This window comes from Thamnophis sirtalis, unplaced genomic scaffold (assembly GCF_051295495.1).
Source record: "Thamnophis sirtalis isolate CommonGarterSnake01/CBP01778 unplaced genomic scaffold, rThaSir2_p1.2 scaffold_6, whole genome shotgun sequence".
Classification (NCBI taxonomy): domain Eukaryota; kingdom Metazoa; phylum Chordata; class Lepidosauria; order Squamata; family Natricidae; genus Thamnophis; species Thamnophis sirtalis.
The window spans coordinates 15,536,991-15,559,545 of NW_028261386.1; the positions used below are offsets into that span (position 1 = coordinate 15,536,991).

Here is a 22,555-nt window from a genome sequence, read left to right on the forward strand (position 1 = left end):
TTTATCACTTTTTTAAAATAATAAATCTATATCTTGAAAGTTCAACTGCCGAGTCACCAAACTCCTTCAGAGCAATGAGATCAGCTTCTAAACTCCTTTTCTCACTGGCAGTGTGGAGGCAATTATTTTTGGGTGACTAGGAGAAACATTATTTAATTTCACTTTAGCTGAAGTTAACCAAAGTTAAGCCACAGGAGAGAAAATCTGACATCTTGGAAAAACGTAAAGAGGAGATGAAGCCCCAGATAACTGGAAGGAGGCACTGTCTCCTCTCCCAAACTAATACAACTTCTGTGGGCCATCCTATTGCCACTTACCTGAGGAATGCAATTTAATATTAAAAATTAACAATACACCCACTCTGGAAATTCAAGACATCTTACATGGGGACCTCCCTTCATTTTATTTCCAAATTTCCATCTGGGTCCATGACAATCGTATTACTCACTTAACAACTGCAGTGATTAACTTAACCATGAGGACCCAGATTGTTGAGGGCAATATGCTGACTCTGTAAACTGCTTAGAGAGGGCTGTAAAAGCCCTACGAAGCAATATATGTCTAAGTGCTACAACATCCCCTGAGGTAGTTTGGACCAGAATGGAGCATCAATTATGTAAAGTGAGATTCCAAGGCCGTGGGTGGACTTGAACCAGTTTTCTCTCTCCTAGTCAAATTCTTGAACCACTCTGCCACATCTCAGCAAAACCTATTGCAGGTAGTCCTCAATTTGCAACGGTTCATTTAGTGACCATTCAAAGTTACAACTGCACTGAAAAAAGTGACTCAAGACCATTTCTGACATGACCATTGCAGCATCCCTATAGACACGTGATCAAAATTCAGACTCTTGGCAATTGACTCATGTTTATGACGATTGCATTATCCCAGGGTCAGATGATCACCTTTTGTGAGCTTTTGACGAGCAAAGGTGACGGAGATTCCAGATTCACTTAACAACCGTATTACTCACTTAACAACTGCAGGGATTCACTTAACCAACTGCGGCAAGAAAGGTCATAAAATGGGTCCAAACAAATGTCTCATTTAGCAACCTAAATTTTGGGCTCAATTGTGGTCGTAAATCGAGGACTACCTGCACAAGGAGCCTTTTTTCTGAGCAGACCCCCACAGGGCAATGAAAAGGGGAACAAAACTCGGGAATGAATCAAAACGCCTCTATCATCACATCTGCATTATTTTTCTTTTGAGGAATTCTCACCCTGCCTTCAGCTCACAAATAAAGAGCCTTTTTATTTCCTTCGTTTTACACCTGTCTGCAAATTAAAGGACAGGCCCAAAGACCGTTTCAGCTCCATTTCACATAGAGAGCCTTTGATTCATTCCAGTTTTGGCAGACTGACATTTTTAGGGGAGAGGAGTGGAAAAATTGAAGCCCTCCCTCTTGGATGGATAGAGAAACACTAAAGTGGGATGCAGACAATCAGGCAGACTTCCAGCTGAAAGCGTCCATCAGTCTTGCCTTCCGGGTCTTTGCCTTCTACATCGGTGGTGGGTCGTTCTTACCATCGCTACCAGTACGCTGCTCATGGGGCCACACGTCCTGTTCATGCACACGTGCTGTGCATGCATGCACAATCCACCGCCCCTGCGACACCCAGCTGCTTGTTGGGGTTCGCCCAGGTGCCACATCCTGTGCGAACATGCACAATTAGCTGGTTGCTTTAAAAACAGGTATAGAACATGGGCGGGCGGGTGGGCCAAATGAGCCACCATACCGGTACGCTGTCAGCTGCTCCCGGCTACTACCGGTACGGTTGGACCGGACCGGGAGGAACCCACCACTGTTATACATGCATTGTCTGTCAGAGTTCCAAGTAATACACCCATAGTAATACACTGAAACTTCAGAATGGTCAGCTTCAGGGTTGACATTGGCAGGATGGGCAACCAAGTCAAGACGGCAGGCACGACAGACAATTATTACACTGGCACTGAAACAAGCAACTTAAAACCAGTCTTTGCAGTGATAAAATGGTTGCTAAGAAGAAAACACGTGCTTCTCGCATAACTGTGTGTTTATTTTCCTTCCCGCAGTCCTCCTTTATCTTACGTTTTCAAACTGGCACGTACAAGTGTCACAGTATCCCCATGGTCACATGATCAAAATTTGGGCCCTTGGTAGTTATGATATGTAGTTATGACAATTGCAACATCCCCGGGTCATGTGATCACCATTTGCAACTTTCCCAGCTGGCTTCCGACAAGCCAAGTTCAATGGGAGAAACCAGAGTCAGTCAACAACAACATGAGTCACTTAACCATTGCAGTGTTTCACTTAACCTGGTAATAATAATAATAATAATAATAATAATAATAATAATAATAAGATTGTAAAACAGCAGATAACAGCAACAGCTAGAAAAATTGAAAGATATGAGGCACGAATCATCCAATATAAACAAAATCAGCAATTTCGATCAGACCAACGGCGTTTTTATCAAAGTCTTAATGTGAATGGTGACACCAAAAGTGAAAAACCAGAAAAGCAGGCCACAGTTGAATTCTGGAAAGAATTGTGGGAAAATGCAAAGGACTACAACAAGGAAGCAAAGTGGATACATGACTTTGAGAAAAGCATTGGCAACAAACAAATGCAAGTATTAGAAATAACAACTGAGATGATCAAAAATCGAGTTAAAAAGGTAAAGAATTGGACATCACCTGGAAAGGACCAATTACATGGTTTCTGGCTCAAATATCTGACCAGTTTACATGCAATATTGGCCAGGCAACTGAATGAAATTTTACAAAAGGGCCAAATTGATGAATGGTTGACAACTGGAAAAACATACTTGATTCAGAAAGATCCAACTAAAGGAACAACACCTGAAAACTATAGACCAATAACATGCTTGCCAACAACCTTCAAATTACTCACAGGCATTATTGCAGATAACATGATGGATTATTTGGAAACAAACAACATCTTGCCAGTAGAGCAAAAAGGCAACAAAAGAAGGAGCAGGGGCACAAAAGATCAGCTTCTAATTGATAAAATGATATTAGAAAATTGTAAGAACAGAAAAACGAACTTGAATATGGTCTGGATTGATTACAAAAAGGCATTTGACTCACTGCCACATAGTTGGATCATAAAATGCTTAGAAACAACTGGCATTAGCAAAAATATTACATCCTTTACTGAAAAGGCGATGAAACAATGGAGAACTGAGTTGGCAGTAGGGAATGAGAGCTACGGAATGGTTAATATCAAGCAAGGAATTTTCCAGGGTGATTCACTTTCACCTCTTCTCTTCATCATCGCAATGATCCCACTATCAGTAATCTTTAAAAAAATGAAATTAGGCTACCAAACAGCCAAAAAAGCTGAAAAAATTTCGCATTTACTATATATGGATGATTTGAAACTCTATGGAAAGTCAGAAATAGAAATCCAATCATTGACAAATACAGTCCGAGTATTCAGCACCGATATTTCAATGCAGTTTGGCATGGAAAAATGCGCCACTGTATCCATAAAAAGGGGCAAAATCACTGCATCTGAGGGAGTTGAAATGCCCAATGGCCAACTAATTAAATGCAAAGAAAATGAAGCGTACAAATACTTAGGCATTCTGCAGTTGGATAACATCAAGCATGGAGAAGTAAAAACTATTGTCAGACGAGAGTACACCAACAGAGTTAGGAAAATTTTGAAATCTAAATTGAATGGTGGAAATACAATCAAAGCCATAAATACCTGGGCAATACCAGTTATAAGATACACAGCTGGCATAGTTAACTGGACACAAGCTGATTTGGACCTTTTGGACCGAAAAACCAGGAAGCTAATGACAATGCACTACAGTTTACATCCACGTGGTGATACTGATAGACTATATCTGCCCCGAAAATCAGGTGGCAGAGGATTATTACAAGTGAAGCAAACAGTTGAAGAAGAAAAACATGCACTGGCTGATTATTTAAAAGAAAGTCAAGAACATCTATTAATCGAAGTAAAGAACAAAAATCTACTGAAGGCCCAACAGACAAAACAAGAATACAGAAAAGATGTGATAAAATCAAGAATTGAGAGTTGGCAGAACAAAGCACTGCATGGCCAATTTCTGGAAAAAATAAAAGATAAAGTGGACAGTGAACAAACTTGGTTATGGTTAACAACAGGTACATTAAAGAAAGAAACAGAGTCACTAATCCTGGCTGCGCAAGAACAAGCTATTCGCACAAATGCCATTAAGGCCAAAATCGAAAAATCCTCTGATGATACCAAATGCAGACTTTGCAAAGAAGCTGACGAAACTGTTGATCACATACTCAGCTGCTGTAAAAAAATCGCGCAGACTGATTATAAATTGCGGCACAATTCAGTAGCACAAATGATCCATTGGAATTTGTGCAAAAATTATAATATTAAAACAGCAACAAACTGGTGGGAACATCAGCCTGAAAAAGTCACCGAAAATCAGATGGTCAAGATCTTGTGGGATTTCCGTATACAAACCGACAAAATACTGGCGCATAATACACCAGACATCACACTGGTTGAGAAAAATAAGGTCACAATCATAGACATCGCAATACCAAGTGATAGCAGGGTCGCTGAGAAGGAACATGAAAAAATCGCAAGATACCAGGACTTAAAAATCGAAATTCAACGACTATGGCACAAACCAGCAGTGGTAATTCCAGTGGTAATTGGCACACTGGGTGCTATTCCAAAAGCACTGGAATTACATTTAAAACAGTTAAAAATTGACAAAATCACCATCAGTCAAATGCAAAAAGCCGCACTGCTTGGATCTGCACGCATATTACGAAAATACGTTACGACGTCTTAGGCCCCTGGGTGGGGCCCGACTAGTAACCAATGCCAAATCCGGCGAAACAACTGGCCGCTGTGATAGAATTGTATAATAATAATAATAATAATAATAATAATAATAATAATAATAATAATAATAATAATAATAATAATAATAAGAAGAAGAAGAAGAAGAAGAAGAAGAAGAAGAAGAAGAAGAAGAAGAAGAAGAAGAAGAAGAAGAAGAAGAAGAAGAAAAAAAAAAAGAAGGTGGTGATCACATACTCTGCTATAAAAAAATCGTGCAAACTGATTATAAATTGTGGCACAATTCAGTAGCACAAATGATCCATTGGAATTTGTGCAAAAATTATAATATTAAAACAGTAACAAACGGGTAGGAACATCAGCCTGAAAAAGTCACCGAAAATCAGATGGTCAAGATCTTGTGGGATTTCCGTATACAAACAGACAAAATACTGGTGCATAATACACCAGACATCACACTGGTTGAGAAAAATAAGACATCGCAATACCAGGTGATAGCAGGGTCGTCGAGAAGGAACATGAAAAAAACGCAAAATACCAGGACTTAAAAATCGAAATTCAACGACTATGGCACAAACCAGCAGTGGTAATTCCAGTGATAATTGGCACACTGGGTGCTATTCCAAAAGCACTGGAATTACATTTAAAACAGTTAAAAATTGACAAAATCACCATCAGTCAAATGCAAAAAGCTGCACTGCTTGGATCTGCACACATATTACGAAAATACGTTACGACGTCCTAGGCCCCTGGGTGGGGCCCGACTAGTAACCAATGCCAAATCCAGCGAAACAACTGGCCGTTGTGCTACAATGGTATAATAATAATACTAATAATTAATTAAGTAAAACAGACTGTGGAAGAAGAAAAACACAGCTTGAATGATTACATCCAGAAAAGTGAAGAACTAATGATTAAGGAAGTAAAACAAGGAGGCCTTTTAAAGACAACTAAGTCAAAAGCTGAATATAAGAAAGAAGTAATTGTGAAGCGATCTGGAAAATGGAAAAACAAAGCTATGCATAGCCAATACTTGAAAAGTATTGAAGGCAAAGCTGACCAAAAGCTAACTTGGAACTGGTTAAGATCAGGAGCCCTGAAAAAAGAAACAGAAGGCTTTATTTTGGCAGCTCAAGAACAAGCCTTAGCCACAAACTGCATGAAGAAAAAATTCAACATGTTACAACAGCAAATGTCGCCTCTGTAATGTGAAAGATGAGACAGTCGACCACTTGATCCGTGGATGCAGCAAAATTTCACAAACTGACTACCTACAATGCCATGACCGCATTGCTAAGATCATTCACTGGAAATTGTGCCAAAAGTTTGGATTTGAGTACAGCAAAAACCACTGGGACTTCAGAATTCAGACTGACAGGCACTTGGACCACAACACAACTGTCATAACAATAGTTGAAAAGAAAAAAGTATGGTTCATTGACATTGCAATACCTGGAGATGCACGAATTGAAGATAAACAGCAAGAAAAAATCACAAAGTGCCGGGACTTGCAAATTGAAGTTGAGCGACTGTGGAAAAAGAAATCGTGTGTTGTCCCAATTGTAACTGGAGCCCTTGGAGCAATACCTAAAGGGCTACCTCACTATTTGGAAATTTTAAATTTATCAGACTTGAACATTCTGACTCTACAAAAAACCACCCTACTTGGAACAGCTTATATCCTCCAACGTTACCTTAACAGTTCCTAGGTCCTTGGTTAGGACTCGAGCTGTTGAGCTACCAACCAGCCCCAAAGGCTGTGAATCTCACCAAAGATTAATCAAATAACAACAACAACAACAATAATAATAATAGGCTGCACCTCATTTAAGAATCGCTTTGCTTGGCAATGGAAATCCTTGTCCTAAATGTGGTTGCAAATCGAAGACTATCTATAAAATAAGCTTTAAATTGATTAATCAAACCTACTGAATAAGTCTGTTTTCTCTTCCAAATGTAAAATAAGGTGAAAAGCATTCATTACAATCTTGACTTTTGAATCTATTTGGTGTTATTTCCTCTGTACAAAATTAACAAATTTCCTCTAATGTTCTTTGTCCTTTGTATAGTGGGGATGGCAGCAGTTTTGTTTCTCACACAGGCAACAGTTGGATCCAGGAGCTTGCAGACAATGGAAGAGAATGGCCAGGGCTTCCACAGCTGCTGTTCTCATTATTTACAACCGGACCCCGACAGGAACTGAAGCTATTCCCCCCCCCCCTATGAAATGTGAAAAATCACCACCAACTGAGCTTTCTGCAAAGATCTAGCCTCTATGAGAGCATTAACCGAACAATGATTTATTTTAGGTTGTCTCCTTTTGCTCTTTGAAAGTTTTCCAAAGATGTAGCCGAATGCAGCCTTCAATTACTCACTATAAATTCATGCCATGCTAAAGAAACCTCTTTTCAATTTTATTTTTACAAGCGTGCCAGTAGTTTATAAAAAGGGCTCCGCTTTAACAACATTCATTCATCATAAACAAGCCATCTTTCATTTGGGCTGCTGGGATTACGTAGTGACTGGATTACACAGCAATATAGGCTATGGTTTACTTAATCTGTTAAGCGGTAGTGAATTTGGCAACCTCGGCTCAGAAAGAAAGCTAAGCAGGCTTAGTATTTGAATAGGGAGCATCTCATTCAAGTCCAGGACTGCAGACTAGGTTGACAAATCGAGAAATAACCCAAAGAAAGCAGAGCCAAAGAGTGCTGAACAGATAGTCCTTACAACAATTCACTTAATGATTATTTGAAGTTGCACTGAAAAAAGCAGCATGACCATTTTTGCAGCATTTCCACGGTCACATCAGAGGTGGTATTCAGCAGGTTCTGACCAGTTCTGGAGAACCGGTAGCGGAAATTTTGAGTATTTGGAGAACTGGCGAATACCACCTCTGGCTGGCCCCGCCCCCATCTATTTGCTGCCTCCCGACTCCCAGCTGATCGGGAGGGAATGGGGATTTTGCAGGGGAAGGTTACCCCTGCCACACCCACCAAGACAAGCCACACCCACCAAGCCACGCCCACAGAACCGGTAGTAAAAAAATTTGAATCCCACCACTGGGTCACATGATTTACGTTCCAACGCTTGGTAAATGACTCTTATTTATCATGGTTACAGCATCCCTGGGTCATGTGATCACATTTTGCAACCTTCTGACAAAGTCAACGGGGAAGCCAGATTCACTTAACAACTGTCTTACTAATTTAACAATTAAAGTGACTCACTTAACAAATGTGGCAGGAAAAGTCCTAAAATGGGGCAAAATTCCCTTTAAAAATTTCTCACTTAACAATATAAATTTTGGGCTCAATTGTGCTCATAAGTTAAGGACTACCTGTATTATACCAAGAGAACAGTGGTTGGGGAATTCTGGGAGTTGAAGTCCACATGGCTTAAAACTGCAAAGGTTGAGAAACACTGCCCTAAAGTATGCTATATAAATCCTAATTTCTAAACCATATTGGATGGGTTTATTCAATCCATAATATGACAACCACCAGGGATGTGCAGTCAGGGGAGGCAAGGCCTCACAACTGTCATCATGAAAAGAAAAGAAAAATTAAAAGGAAAAAGGCTGAGGTAGTTGCTGCCAGAGTCACAGTGGATGACTCTGCTTAGTGCTTAACTGTTTAAAAAAGCCTCTTAAAAAAGTGCCCTCTGCAGGAGGAGGCAAGAGAACCACATGCCTCATTTAATCTATCTTTATGATCACTTGAGCAGAGTTAAGCAAGGGTTAAAAGCCAAAAAATTCCTTATGTAGATGAGGCACGTGGTTCTCTCGCCTCCTCCTGTAGAGGGCGTTTTTTTAGAGCCTTTTTTTAAACAGTTAAGCAGAGTCATCCATTGGATGCTCTGGCAGCAGCTAACGCAGCCTGACCTCAGCAGCTCTTGCCTTTTTCCTTTTATATTTTTACATTTTCATGATGGCAGGCAAGAGCAGAGTTGAAATCCTCTGTGATTGTGAAACAGCTGGAAAAGGTATGTGGGTCGGAGGGAAGGGGAGGAGTTCAAAATTAATGTAATTTGTAAGTAATTTTTTATTGTAAGTAATTTGTGTGTGTGTGAGTGCACGTGTTTGTTTCTTCACTTCACTCAAACAAACTCTTTCTCAATTTGAGAGAGTTTGTTTGAGAAGAGAGGGGCAGCCTTGTTTGAGAAGAGAGGGGCAGTCTGCCAGCAAAGGCGGGTCTTTTACCCGCCTCGGCTGGCGGGCTGGTGCTTTCTTTCTTTTGCCCGCTGTGCCGCCCTTCCCTTTCTCCTCTCCCCCCACCGGGAGCCCTGTCCTGCTCCCCTCCCCCTTTCCTCCTCCTCATCCTCCTCTCCCCACTCTTCACCGGCGGCAACTGAGCGAGTAGGCACCATGGGGCCAGGCCCCTTGCACCCGCGTCTAGCCCACTGGAGCTCGCCACACCAGGGAGAAATGAGACCCTGTTGTCCTGCGGAGCCCACTGCCACTTGAGCGGGGAGGATGAGGAGGTTGAGGAGGAGGAGAGCAGTGAGGTGTTGTGCCGGCCGGCCAGCCAGGCAGGGAGTAGGTCGGGCGAGGGGTGGGTGGGCTGGTTGGCTGGGGAGGGGGGATCATGCCCGCTCAGGTGGCCCCCGCCCCCGCCGCCAGCAGCTTGGGTGTCCCGGCTCTGTCTGAGCTGAAGAAAGCGGAGGATTGTTTGTCAGAGGAGGCGGGGGGCCGAGGCGGCAGAGCGCGGTAGCAACGAGAAGCAGCGTCCCCCCCGCTGTGTCCGACTATTCTAAAAAGGGAAGGGATTTTTCAGTAGCGAAAACCAGGGGGCATGGGTGGCTCCCTCCCTCCACTCCCAAGAATGACAGTAGTTCTTGGTTCCCCCCCCCCATGCGAGGAGACCATGGTGAGAAGTCGGTGCCTTTGCTGTTCCTCCCAGGTGTGAGCTCATCTCTGTGTTCCTGCCCTCCCTCCAAGAGAGAGCACTGCTGGGCTTTTTGGACCCATACCCCAGCACCCGGAGGCCCTTGATGGTAGCTGGGATATCAGCATTACTGGCCTGCTGCCCACACATTTCCGTCAGACACAGCGACGGGGATGCTGCTTCTCGCCGCCGCTGCGCTCCACCGCCTCGTCCCCCGCCTCCTCCGACGAACATCCAAACAGCTGGCGTGGGGGCCACCTGAGTGGCCATGATCCCCACTTCCAAGCCAGCCAGCCCCCCCCCACCCGACCTACTCCCTGCGTCTCACGTCTATGGCGGACACAGCGCCGGGGCGTCCGAATGCGCTGCCACTGTGTCCGACATAGGGCGGCTTTTGCCCGCTTGCCTCACCAATCATAAACATCACCGCACGTCACTGACAACCACGCAACCATTGATGGTTTTACCATTTAAACCAATTATGGCTTGGTGCAATCACAGCTGTGCAAAATAAGCTATTCTGAGTATCTTGAAAACGTATGATATTTATTATCCCACCGGAGGAACTTTGAAGCACAATATGCAAAATGTGGCAATTCCTTTCTTTCTTTCCCAGTCAAATCCAGGACCTTCACAATGTAACCCAATGCCAACTCAAATGACTGGTAATCAAATGAAATCCCACTTCAATCAGTGGAATTACTATACAGAAATGCTGTTTCTGTTTCATGATTGTAAGAGCATCCGAAACCTAATTTGGATGGCACCTGACTTGCTGAAAAGAAATTACAGACTTTCTTTCTTACCATTACAAAACGCAACTGTGCAAATTTAAGGATTTTTAGGATTTTTTTTTTTTTTTAGGATTTGAGAGACCGCCTCCTGCCAATCACCTCCCTGCGTCCCATCAGATCGCACAGAGTAGGCCTCCTCCGAATTCCATCTGCCAGTCAGTGCCGACTGGCGACTACGCGGAGGAGAGCCTTCTCAGTTGCTGCTCCGACATTATGGAACAACCTCCCCGTGGAGATCCGTACCCTCACCACAGTCCAGGCCTTCCGCACAGCCCTTAAGAACTGGCTATCCCGTCAGGCCTGGGGATAGGATTACTCTCACCCCGCCCGAATGTTGAGTGAATGTTGTGTTTTTATGATCAATTTTCTTTTAATCACGATTCTTTCTTTTTAATGTCTTGTCTTGCACTCCCTTCCCTTCATTGTTGTAAGCCGCCCTGAGTCCCCTCAGGGAAAAGGGCGGCATATAAATTTCCAATAAAATCCTAAAAAAAAAAAAAATCCCTCCCTTCTACCTACAAACAATTTATCGACTGTTTCCTTCAAAAGGAACACACAAAGCACACACATTAGGAATGTTAAAAGAAAAAGGACCCACAGATGATCACGCACACCCCAAAAAGGCTTTCAAGGTGCTATTTAGGCTACAGAGTACATCCTACCACTTCCCTTCTTTCATCTTCTGACGTACCCATCTTACATCGGCTTCATCAAAGCATATTTGCATATGCTAAATATGACAGGTGGAAAAGGCCCTTCCCAAAAATTTTTGAAATGAGACAAATATTGACTCAGGTGGAAATTTGCACTTCCAGAGGACTCTAGGAAAAAGTGAAATTAATTGGTCCTGAAAGTAAACTGGGAACAACCAGTCTTACCTCTCTGTATGTTTGTCTGAACCACTTAAAAGTTTAAATTACAATGCTACAATGCCTCAATGTCCAGAATGCAGCCACGCGAGCGATTGTGGGTGCACCTCGGTACACCCACGTTACACCTATCCTCCGCGAGCTGCACTGGCTACCGATCAGTCTCCGGATACGCTTTAAAGTGCTAGTCGTAACTTATAAAACCCTTCATGGTATTGGACCTGGGTACTTGAGAGACCCCCTGCTGCCAATTACCTCCCAAAGACCCGTCAGATCTCACAGGGTCGGCCTCCTCCGGGTTCCGTCCACCAGCCAATGCCATCTGGCTACTACCCGGGGGAGAGCCTTCTCTGTAGCAGCTCCGGTCCTTTGGAATGAACTCCATGCGGAGATCCAGACCCTCACCTCTCTCCAGGCCTTCCGGAAAGCCGTCAAAACCTGGCTGTGCCGGCAGGCCTGGGGTTGATGAGTTCTCCTCCTCTCTCGACTGGTATGGCTGTGTGATTTTTGTGTATTTTAATTATGTGTACTGTTGTTTATGTTCCCTTTCCCCTTTGAGTTGTTCGCCGCCCTGAGTCCCCCCTGGAGAAGGGTGGCATACAAATAAACCAAATACAAATACTAATACTAATACTCTTCTTTTAAAAAATTTTTTAAAGAAAGCTGGATAAGACTTTGTTTCATTTCAAAACAATACAAATATCTACAGAACTGCAAAAATAGCAGTGGCCACAAAAATAAATGTGTTTATCAAAAATCAGCAAGCCATTAAACACTGAACACCTGCTTAAATAATTACAATTTTAGAATTAGTCTTGAGCATGAAAATATCCCTTCTTTTATCCCTGGCTCCTGTATGGATTTATTAGAAGGACTCTTGTCTTATCCTTTTGCCAAAATGATATTAAGAGCCACGGTGGCACAGTGGTTGGAGTGCAGTACTGCAAACTACTGCTGCTGCCTGCCGGCTGCCTGCAATTTGACAGTTCAAATCTCACCAGGCTCAAGTTTGACTCAGCCTTCCATCATTCTGGGTAAAATGAGGACCTAGATTGTTGGAGGCAATAGGCTGACTCTGTCAACCGCTTGGAGAGGGCTGTAAAGTACTGTAAAGAGATTATATAATGTATTAATACAGATGGACTCCGAAACAGAATTAGTTAAAGACTGTATGATAAAGTGGGCTCAAAATATTGAAGAACCAATAATGCTGGATACATGGGAAAGGATTTGGGTAAGAAACGTAAAATTTACACAAGCCCAAAACTTGAGAGAAAACTTTTACAAGATGTTTTATAGATGGCATTTAGATCCTAAAAAGTTGGCTTCTATGTATCCGAATTTACAACCTAAATACTGGAGATGTGATTTTGTGGGCGCTACATACTTTCATATATGGTGGACTTGCAAAAAGGTTAAGGCATTTTGGATAAAAATATGGCGGATTATGCAAAATGTTCTTTAAAAAAGGATAAAGTTTACCCCCCCCCCCGGTTATTTTTGTTAGGTATAATTACTGATTGTACAGCTGTAGAGATTAATTTGATTTTGCACTTAATAACTGCAGCTAGATTGTTGGTGGCGCAGTACTGGAAGAAGGAAGATTTGCCTACTATTCAAGAATGGACACTGAAAGTCACAAATTTAGCCGAGATGGCTAAAGTATCTGCATATCTTAAGGACTACTCAAATGAGAGATATAAACGAGACTGGAAAAAATGGATTGATTATACTCAAAATAAATATGGGACTAAGAAATTCCAGATAGCTTATGATTAAGACCAGGAATGATATAAATTGTTTAAAGTTAGCCTAGCAAGGAGGAGCTAAGTTCAATTTAAAGATGTTATTAATTTCCTACTCTTTTTTCAAATATATTTTAGACTGTTTTTGTTAAAGATTTATACCATGTATTAGTTCTGGGAAATCAGGGGAGGGAAGGTTGGGGGGGCTGGGGGGGAGGGGGGGGGAAGTATATTAGGCTTGAGGAGGGGTGCTAGGTTTTAAAGTAATATGATTGTACATGTATACTGTCTTCTCTTATTTTTTCCATAAAACCAAGATATGTTATGTATATTGAAATGGAAGTATAAATACCATCAACACAGAATGGAGTTTGCTCAGAAGCTGAAATACACCAAGTGAGTGAGAGGAAGAGTGGGAAGCAGAGGAGAGAAGAAAGATAGGAAGAAAGGGATAGGAGAGAGGGCAAGGGGGGGCGAGATGAGGAGAATAAGGAGGAGTGGAAAGAGGAGAGAGGAGAAGGAGAAAGGAAGGGGAAGTAGAGTAGAAAAGGATGATAGAGGGAAGAAAGGAGGTAGGGAAGGGGAGGAGAGAGGCAGAAGAAAGTGGTGTATGGAAAGCAGAAGAGCCAATAATTGGTTTTTATTTTTTTAATTTTTTTTTCCGGGAGTTGATGGCAAGATGAACTGATGTAATTATTAATTAATACAATATGATATTGGCTATGTAATAGTATACATGTGATTTTATATGTTATGAAAATGGAAAATAAAAACTTTTTACATAAAATAAAATATGCCCCTCTGCCCGGCTTGCATTTGGATCAATATACTCAGAATTGAGGACAGTGTTTCTCAACCTTAGCAACTTTAAGATCTGTGGACTTCAACTCCCACAATTCCTGGCTGGGGAATTCTGGGAATTGAAGTTCATACATCTTAAGAGCCAAGAGCCAAGAGCCAAGGTGGCGCAGTGGTTAAATGCAGCACTGCAGGCTACTGCTAGATCAGCAGGTCAGCGGTTCAAATCTCACCGGCTCAGGGTTGACTCAGCCTTCCATCCTTCCGAGGTGGGTAAAATGAGGACCCAGATTGTTGGGGGCAATATGCTGACTCTCTGTAAACCGCTTAGAGAGGCCTGAAAGGCCTATGAAGCGGTATATAAGTCTACTGCTATATATATATTAAAGTCACCAAACATGAAAACCACTGGTATGGGAGGAAGGAAAGAATGCCACAACTTGTTTTTCCCCCCCTGTGGGTGGGAAATTGGCACACAAAGGAGGAAGCCTGGAAGATCAAACAGGGGGCAAATGAGAATATTTCAATAATATCTGCATCACCACAACATACTACCTTCAAACTGGAAAACTTAATAGTATGTACACCTATTTATTTTTAAAGTGTCCCCTGGCTGGGGAATTCTGGGAGTTGAAATCCACAAGTCTTAAAAGTTCCCAAGTTTGGACACCCCTGCTTTAAGATGAGCTGAACTCCCAGTGACTTAAAGGACACATCCTTGTTCTATTTTAGCAGGAAACAGAAGTGATTGGCCAGTGACTTCTGAGACATTTTGCTGATTTCTCAGCCTGCCATCAATACATTTCCCGTGATCTCCCATTCAAGTACTAAGTGAGCCCCACTCCACTTTATTCCCCCCCTAAAAACTCAAGCGGGAGGAGACATATACAATACTTTTTCTTCCTCCTATTTTTCCCATAACAATCATGTGTGGTAGGCTGGGCTGAGCGAACTTGATTGGCGCAAAGTTATTAAGCCAGCTTCCATGTCTAAGGTGGGACTAGAATTCAGTCTCCTGATTTTTAGGCTAACATGGAAACCACTATACCAAACTGACCCTCCAACCATGTTAAGATTGGCCCGAACATTCACCTAACATGCCAAGCACACACATACAAAAACCTAATGAGGGTGGGGGGGAACCCAATCTTATTTATTATGAGATGCATATGCAATGGTTTACTTAAAATTATATAAATCTACTTATTATGTAAAATCCTATTTGCGATTCATTTATCACAACACGGTGAAACAAAATCATAGCTTCACATACTGATCAGGGCTGGGCACATTAACAAAATCAAATGCACACATTTAGAACTGAGATGCAAGTTGGTTTGTCGTTGTTGTTTGCTTTTGTTCAGTTGTGTTCGATTCTCAGAGACTGCCTTGACAAATCCCTGCAATTTTCTTGGAAAGTTTTTTTCAGGAATGACTTGCCACTGCTTCCTCCTTAGGTTTGAGAAACAGTGACCGTCCCAAGGTCACCCATCTGGCTTTGTGCCTAAAGGAGTGAAACTCAAGTCTCCCAGTTTCTAGCCTAGTGTCTTAACTACTACACCAAACGGAATAGATGCAGTTTATCATTGAGAAAATAAAACTCAGAAGTTTCTAGTCCTTAAGGATATACTATAATACAACGCTTGCTTTGTGTGTAAAAAGAGGCAGAACTAATCCTCTGCATCCCTAGTCTGCTAGGAAAGACTGTTTGGAAAGACTTCAGAAAACATCTGTCTGGCAGTGAAGACCAGCTGTCCCTAATTTCGTATGCAAATGTGCTGAAACATTCACTGTTTCCACTGATATCTGGGAATGGCAGGAAGTCAGCTGCAGAATTCTGAGAGGCTGAAGTCCATGCAGGTTAAACATATGTACCTTGAATTGCCAAGTTGGTCAACTAATACTGTATATAGATCATGTTATGCTAGATAGCAGAGTAAGGCTCTGTCCCACTTTTTTTAAGGTTATCCAAATCAGTTATGAATTATGGAGTTACCACTGCTATAGATCTGGGGATTTCACACTTTTTCAAGTTATGGAACCTGTTGGTTAAAAGGGGGGGGGAATCGGAAACCTCTGATCATAAGGCAAAACTCTGGTGGTAGAAATATGGCTGCATTTGAGTGGTTTTTTTCTCTCTCTCCTTAATCTCTAATGGAACTCCATGATGCGCTCACACCACATAATTCGAAAAACCCTGCTCGAGACTGCTCAAGGGGAATATTTAGGAAATGAGGATAGGGTTTCTCTACACATCTATAACTTTTTAAAATACTTCAGGAAAAAATAGTTGCTTATTTATTTATTAAATTTATAAAAGTACCCAGACATTTAAGGACACAGGGAAAAAAGACCCTTCAGAAGATTCCTGATTTATATTCAAGAATGCACTCAAAAAGCAGCAGTTAAATCTATGATGAGCCACTTGACCAATTCTGCACCTCCATAAAACCTTTGTTAATTGAGCCAAAACAAAGATTAACAACATTAAATTAGAACGTCATTAAACAGATACAGTATGATTTTTATGCCATATACAAATCCAACAGGGAAAGTTTTTATCAATGAAAAGGCTTCGTTGTGGTTTAACTTTTACCCAAAAAACATCAGTTAGAAAATGGAGGGGGGGGGGATTTCTTTTCAATTAAATTCCAGTGTTACTAGAAGGTGGTGTTTTTTTTTTCCTGAAGATCAAGGCAGGGGAAAAATAAATGGCTTCTTTACAGTTATTGAATTCCCAGCTTTCTGAATTTATGCCATTTACATAATGAAAAATTATACTTTAAATTCAAAAAGTTATTACCACTTTGGTCTAAGATTCAGACTTGTACAGAAATTTTATAAATTCCAAGGTTCACCCATACATAATTTAAAAATTAGCTAATTTTTAAGGCATCATAGTAGCCACCCCCCCCCTACATACACACATACCTGAGAAAGTCGACTACAGTTGATTTCTAGAAAACAGGTATGCAAATTTCTGAATTCTCCAAAACTGCAGAAAAAGTTTTGAGAAGTGCAGATATTACTCACCTATGTTTCCTTTTGCTCCTATGGGCCATCATGGGTTTAATGAAGCTTAATTTAGACACATTATAAATATTCTGATTATATTATGATGGTTGCTGAGGAACCAACTTTCTTTAAGCCGAATCCTTGCTGATAGCTGGGGAGGGCAACTGAGGTTTTCTTGACCAGCTAAAATGTAGCTGAAATAAAATATTGCTCTAAAAGGGTTGGCTTGGGAGGAGTCTTGCCAAGAGAGAAATAAGATGGCTTAAATGTGGCAATGAAATATGCCGATGAAATCCAGCAGGGGCCAAAGACGCATTGAAGCATTCTTCAATTAAAAGAAGCATGGAACCAACGAGGAAGTTGAGGTTTCTTAGGTAGGAAAAGGGAACTTTTGTTGAAAACTTTATGCAAGAAAGTTTTGTAAAAACAGAAAAAAAATGTCAGTGCCATGTCTATTAAAGAATTTCCTTCAAAGATTTTTGAAACTGATTCCCAAGACTCATTGTGGCTCACAGAAAAGAGGATAACCATACAGAATTTCTAGCTTTGTGTATACAGGTGTGAGTTTGTGTGTGTATGTATGTGTGTGTGTACACATACATACATAGATATAACATTTACATGCTGCCCAAATTAGTAAGACCTGAAAAAAGGACAGTTTTTCATTTATAGTTGTATTCTGCCTTTATTATTTTTACAAGTAACTCAAGAGGAGAACATATCCAACACACCTTCCTTCTCCTATTTTCCCCACAGCAAACAACTTTATGAAGTAAATTGGGCTGAGGGAGAGTTACTGGCCCAAGATCACCCAGCTGCCTTTTGTAACTAAGACAGGACTTGAACTCAAAGTCTCCAAAATCTAATCCTAACAATCCCTTTTTAGAGGATTATATGTTACAAGAAATTGTGTGTGGTGGTAGCGGGAATGTCATTTCAGCTTCCAGAGAATAACCAAGAGGGACGTGACGGTTGAAGCCAAGGAAGTGCAGGGAGAGAAATCACGTCCATTCGCCACCAGGAAAAAAAGGGATTGAAATTATAGCATCCGCATTCGGATATGTTCACTCAAAAAATAATAATCAAATGTCAGCCATACAGTTTTAGCCCACTTTGAAGAATATGATTGATGACAGGTTTAAATGTGGGAAAGATGGCGATCGACTCTCATAATCTTCTGCACTGACTCTTTATTTTGGCAGAGTGAGGGCACAGCGGCAGAGGAATAGATAGGGAGAAAAATGGCAATCCACTGTCGTATTTTAGAGGTGCAAATTCAGAGGGGAACGTTGCAAAATAGGCCTTGACATGGAAAGAGTTGGAAAGCCTGCTATCTGGACTGTTGTTACATCAAAGTATATAATATTGGAGACCAGGGCTGACGATCTGATTTACCCCATTGCAAAGAGCCTCACCAAGCTTCCCGCAAATTCATTAGAGTACAGAGAACAGAGAAAAGCAACAAAGATGATTAGGGGACTGGAGGCTAAAACATATAAAGAACGGTTGTTGGAATTGGGTATGTCTAGTTTAATGAAAAGAAGGACTAGGGTGACATGATAGCAGTGTTTCCACATTTGAGGGGCTGCCACAAAGAACATGTGGTCAACCTATTCTCCAAAGCACCTGAAGGCAGGACAAAAAGCAATGGATGGAGACTAATCAAGGAGAGAAGCAACCTAGAACTAAGGAGAAACCCCTGGGTTTGTTAGCCGCCCTGAGTCCCTCCGGGAATAGGGCGGCATATAAATGCAATAAACCTTTAACCATTTCCTGACAGTTAGAATTAAATCAGTGGAACAATTTTCTTCCAGAAGTTGTTGGTGCTCCAGTGCTGGAAGGTTTTAAGAAGAGATTGTACAACAATCTGTCTGAAATGGTGTAGGGTTTTCTGCCTGAGCAGAGGGTTGGACTAGAAGACCTCCAAGATCCCTTCCAATTCTCTGTTGTTCATTAACACATTTTGCATACTCATATAAAAGTTAGCTTCTTCATATCCACTGAACTTTCATATCCTCCAGATACATCATGAACCTCCTCCATGACTTTTTAACCAAAGAGGAAAATATGTCACTCCACCAATCTTGTTCACTTCATCCAAAAACAAAAGTCATCTTCACTGATCTCAGGAGAGATAAGCAGATAGTTTTTGCAACACCGAAGCTAGCCTCCCAGCTTTTCAGATGTGTTGGAACTACAATACCCATAATCCCCAGACAACCCATGTAGGACTCTGGGCAGTGTAGTCCCACAGCATCTTGAAGCGGATAGATTGGCAGGGTTGGCAGAGTTCATAGTCCATGCTGCAGTATCTTGCAAGCAGCTGCTGGATGGGTTTGCACTTAGGTCATGCAAAAAAGGAGAGAAAACATTCTTCTCTTAGCAACCTACAATTCCAAAAACAGACCAGAGATGGGCACTTGTAGCAGTGGCAGGATAACTGAAGGCTCAAGGAGCAATCCTGTCTACAGAAGACCAGAGGGTTCAATTCTATTCATCCCCAGTTAAAAAGGGTTTCGTAGCTGGGAAACATCTTTCAGTTTATAAAATGCTGCCTCAAACGTCAGAGCTAGGATTATCCCTTTTCTGCATAATTCTTAAATATTAGTATTTGGTATGTACCTAAACACCACACAAGATCTATGTTTCCCCATAACAACCCTGTGGGGAAGGATGGGCCAAGCAGAAGGTGCCTGGCCCACGTTATGCAGGGAGTTTCCATGGATGGATCCACTTCTAGACCAACTCCTTAACCACAATGCCATTTCAAAGTTTCTTCTGGGTTTTGAGTAAGCAACCTTCTATTTATTTTACAAGGCAAGCGTTATAACCATCTTGCTATCCAAATTTGCTACCTACATATTCTTGTCATTCAGATCTCCTGACTCATTCTTCGCTACAGGAGGCCTGTTCACCTCTTTCGTCTTCTCTTAATTCTGCAAATCTTCTTTATAAATATAGATTTATATTAAATAAATAAATGGCTCCCTACCCAAATCTCTCATGAGCCCTGACCTCTCAGTCTTCTCAATTCACATACTGCACTAAGCCATACTTGGCTTTGTATTGTTTTTCAAAGTAAACCACAATGAGTTGGGTTTGAGTCCCCAAGGGTGACCCAAAGGTATTTTTTTCAAGAGGCAACGGGACTTTCTGATTTCCTTTTCTCTGAAGATGTTTCATTTCTCTTCAAGCTTCTTGGATGAGAAGCAAAAGGTCTTTAAAGAAAAAAAAACCCAGAAAGTCCAGTTGCCTCTTGAAAAAAGCACCTTTTGGAGAACCATGACCTGGAGGACTGAGAATGTCCATAGACCTCCCAAAGGGTGGTTTCTAAAGAACAGTGATTGGATTCACACAATACATGAAAGCCCATGAAACCGAAGGATACTTAAAAAGGGAGTTTTTCTGTGAACAGAGACAGTGTATTGTGAGGCACAGGAAGGGAAACCACTACCACTATCCACTTACCCATTTGTCTGAAGTGGTGTAGGATTTCCTGCCTAAGCTGAGGGTTGGACTAGAAGACCTTTAGGGTCCCTTCCAACTCTGTTACTCTATTCTATTCTATTCTATTCTATTCTATTCTATTCTATGCCTTCTGACTGCTTCCAGATCACATTCCGCCGGCTACCATGACCGTGATCTTCTAAGTCCTATTTAAACGGCCCTTGAACTGTCTCGAGGCGACTTAGAAACGGACCCCATTGCCAAATTCACTTACAAGGTAACGGGCTCGGAGATGCGAAGCGATGCGGCTGCGGTCAGAAACCGGAGTTAAGGTCAAATTCTCTCCGAATGCCAAAGAGCAGCAGCTTCCTGTCTGCCGCCGTCCCCCGCCCTCCCCTCCTCGCGTGCCCGTGGGATTTTTGTTGCCGGCCGGCCGGCCACCGTGGGAAAAGTGATGCTGCCTGACCCTGGACTGTCCGACACGGTTCGGCAAGCCTCTTGTTCTTTTTCTTTGGGGGCGATTCATTTCCTTTTTCCGCCTTGAAGCCCGTTGAGCTCCATGCACCACGCGTGCCGACCCAACCGGCAAGCCGGAGAGGGCGACCGCGATCACAACTTGCACCCGGTTAGCCCCCACCGCCACTTCCCATCGCCGGCACTGTCCGAAGCGACCGTCCTTCCCTCCCTCCCTGGCCCCGCCAGCCAACCCTGGCCGTTCCGCGCAAGGCGGCGAGCTTGGGCGCTTGAGGCAGGGTCCGAGCCTCCTTACCGTTGGCGCCGTACTTCTCCCGTTGCCGTCGGACCTGCTCGGCGCTGAGCCCGCAACTCTCCCGCACCCCGAAACGCCGCAGGACTTCCTCGGCGGTCAGGCTGTGCGCGCTCTCCATGCTTTCTCCCGGAGCGGCTGGAGCGCTCCTCGGCGCTCCCTTCCCTGCCTTGCTGTCGTCGGACCGAACCTTCCCGAGAGGCGGAAGCCTCTGCGCTCGTTAGACGGAACGACTCGGAGGTCCGAGCCCGGCCGAAGGTTGCAAGAAAAGGCCGGCGGGGGCGAAGCTCCTCGACGGCGCAGCGCCTTCCCGCGCTCGAAGCTCTCTTCGCCGCTCGAGCGGAGCGCCTTCGCTCTCTCCCCGGATCCGCCGACGCTGGCTGTGCGGGAAAAAGGCTGCGCTTTTGCCAGGGGGGCAGCCGTGCCTGTTCTGCGCCTTTCCTTTGGGAGCCGCCTGCTCAACGCCGGCGCGCCTGGCCGCAGAGACGGGTCATCGCCGGGTTTCTTACTGAGGCCATGCCTCCCTCGCCTTTGCAAAGTTACTTTCTCCTCGGCTGCTGCAGCAGAACTGCCTGACAACGCGCCCCTCCCACCACTTCCCTTCGCTCCGCTCTGCCTTCTCGCCTTCCACCGCCAGGCTCGCCAAAGATCTTCTCCGGTCCCGCCTTGATCGACCACCTCGATCGCCTTCGACGGAACGCGTTGCGTATTTATTAATTACCCCCACCGAAAGGGGCTGAAGCTGGATCGCCGCGCGGCTACTCCCTCTTCGGCCTTCCCCATTCACAAGCTACCTGCCTTCTTCCGATTGGTTCCGTCACGCCCTTGATACCTTCCTGCCCTGCTGCCATTGGCCAAAGCGGGAGTTCTTATTTGTTTATGGTCTCTCTCTCTTTTTTTTTTTTCGGACCGAACCGGGAAGATGTTTTGCTTTTGAATGATCACTTTTTTAATTGTTGTTTATAATGCCCGCCTACCTGGACCTTAGCAGTTAGACTTATATACCGCTTCATAGGGCTTTCAGCCCTCGCTAAGCGGTTTACAGAGTCAGCCTATCGCCCCCAACAATCCGGGTCCTCATTTTACCCACCTCGGAAGGATGGAAGGCTGAGTTAACCTTGAGCCGGTGAGATTAGAACCGCTGAACTGCAGATAACAGTCAGCTGTAGTGGCCTTCAGTACTGCACCCTAACCACTGCGCCACCTCGGACCTTTATTTCGGGGGGGGTGAGAAAGAGACAGGAATCTCCATTCGTTGCAGCAGTGGAGAGTAACGTTGGTGCGATCTGGAGAATTTCGGGTAACACAACACATTTTGTTCCCTTGGACCTGGACTAAACGGCTTTTTCTCCCCTGGACAAAGCCAACTCTTTTGCGGACATGTATATGTACCTGCATATA

At 43.1% G+C, this 22,555-nt stretch overlaps 1 protein-coding gene across 1 annotated transcript in view; it reads right to left on the reverse strand.

The window, feature by feature from the left end:
* The window catches only part of ATP2A3 (ATPase sarcoplasmic/endoplasmic reticulum Ca2+ transporting 3), a 166,536-nt gene extending 144,645 nt beyond the window's left edge, over positions 1-21,891 (reverse strand). Inside the window, exon 1 of the mRNA XM_087717259.1 lies at positions 21,158-21,891. Within this exon, the coding sequence (XP_087573385.1) occupies positions 21,158-21,275 (118 nt within the window). The 5' untranslated portion in view covers positions 21,276-21,891. The remainder of the gene's footprint in view (positions 1-21,157) is intronic.
* Between the last annotated feature and the right edge of the window lie 664 nt (positions 21,892-22,555).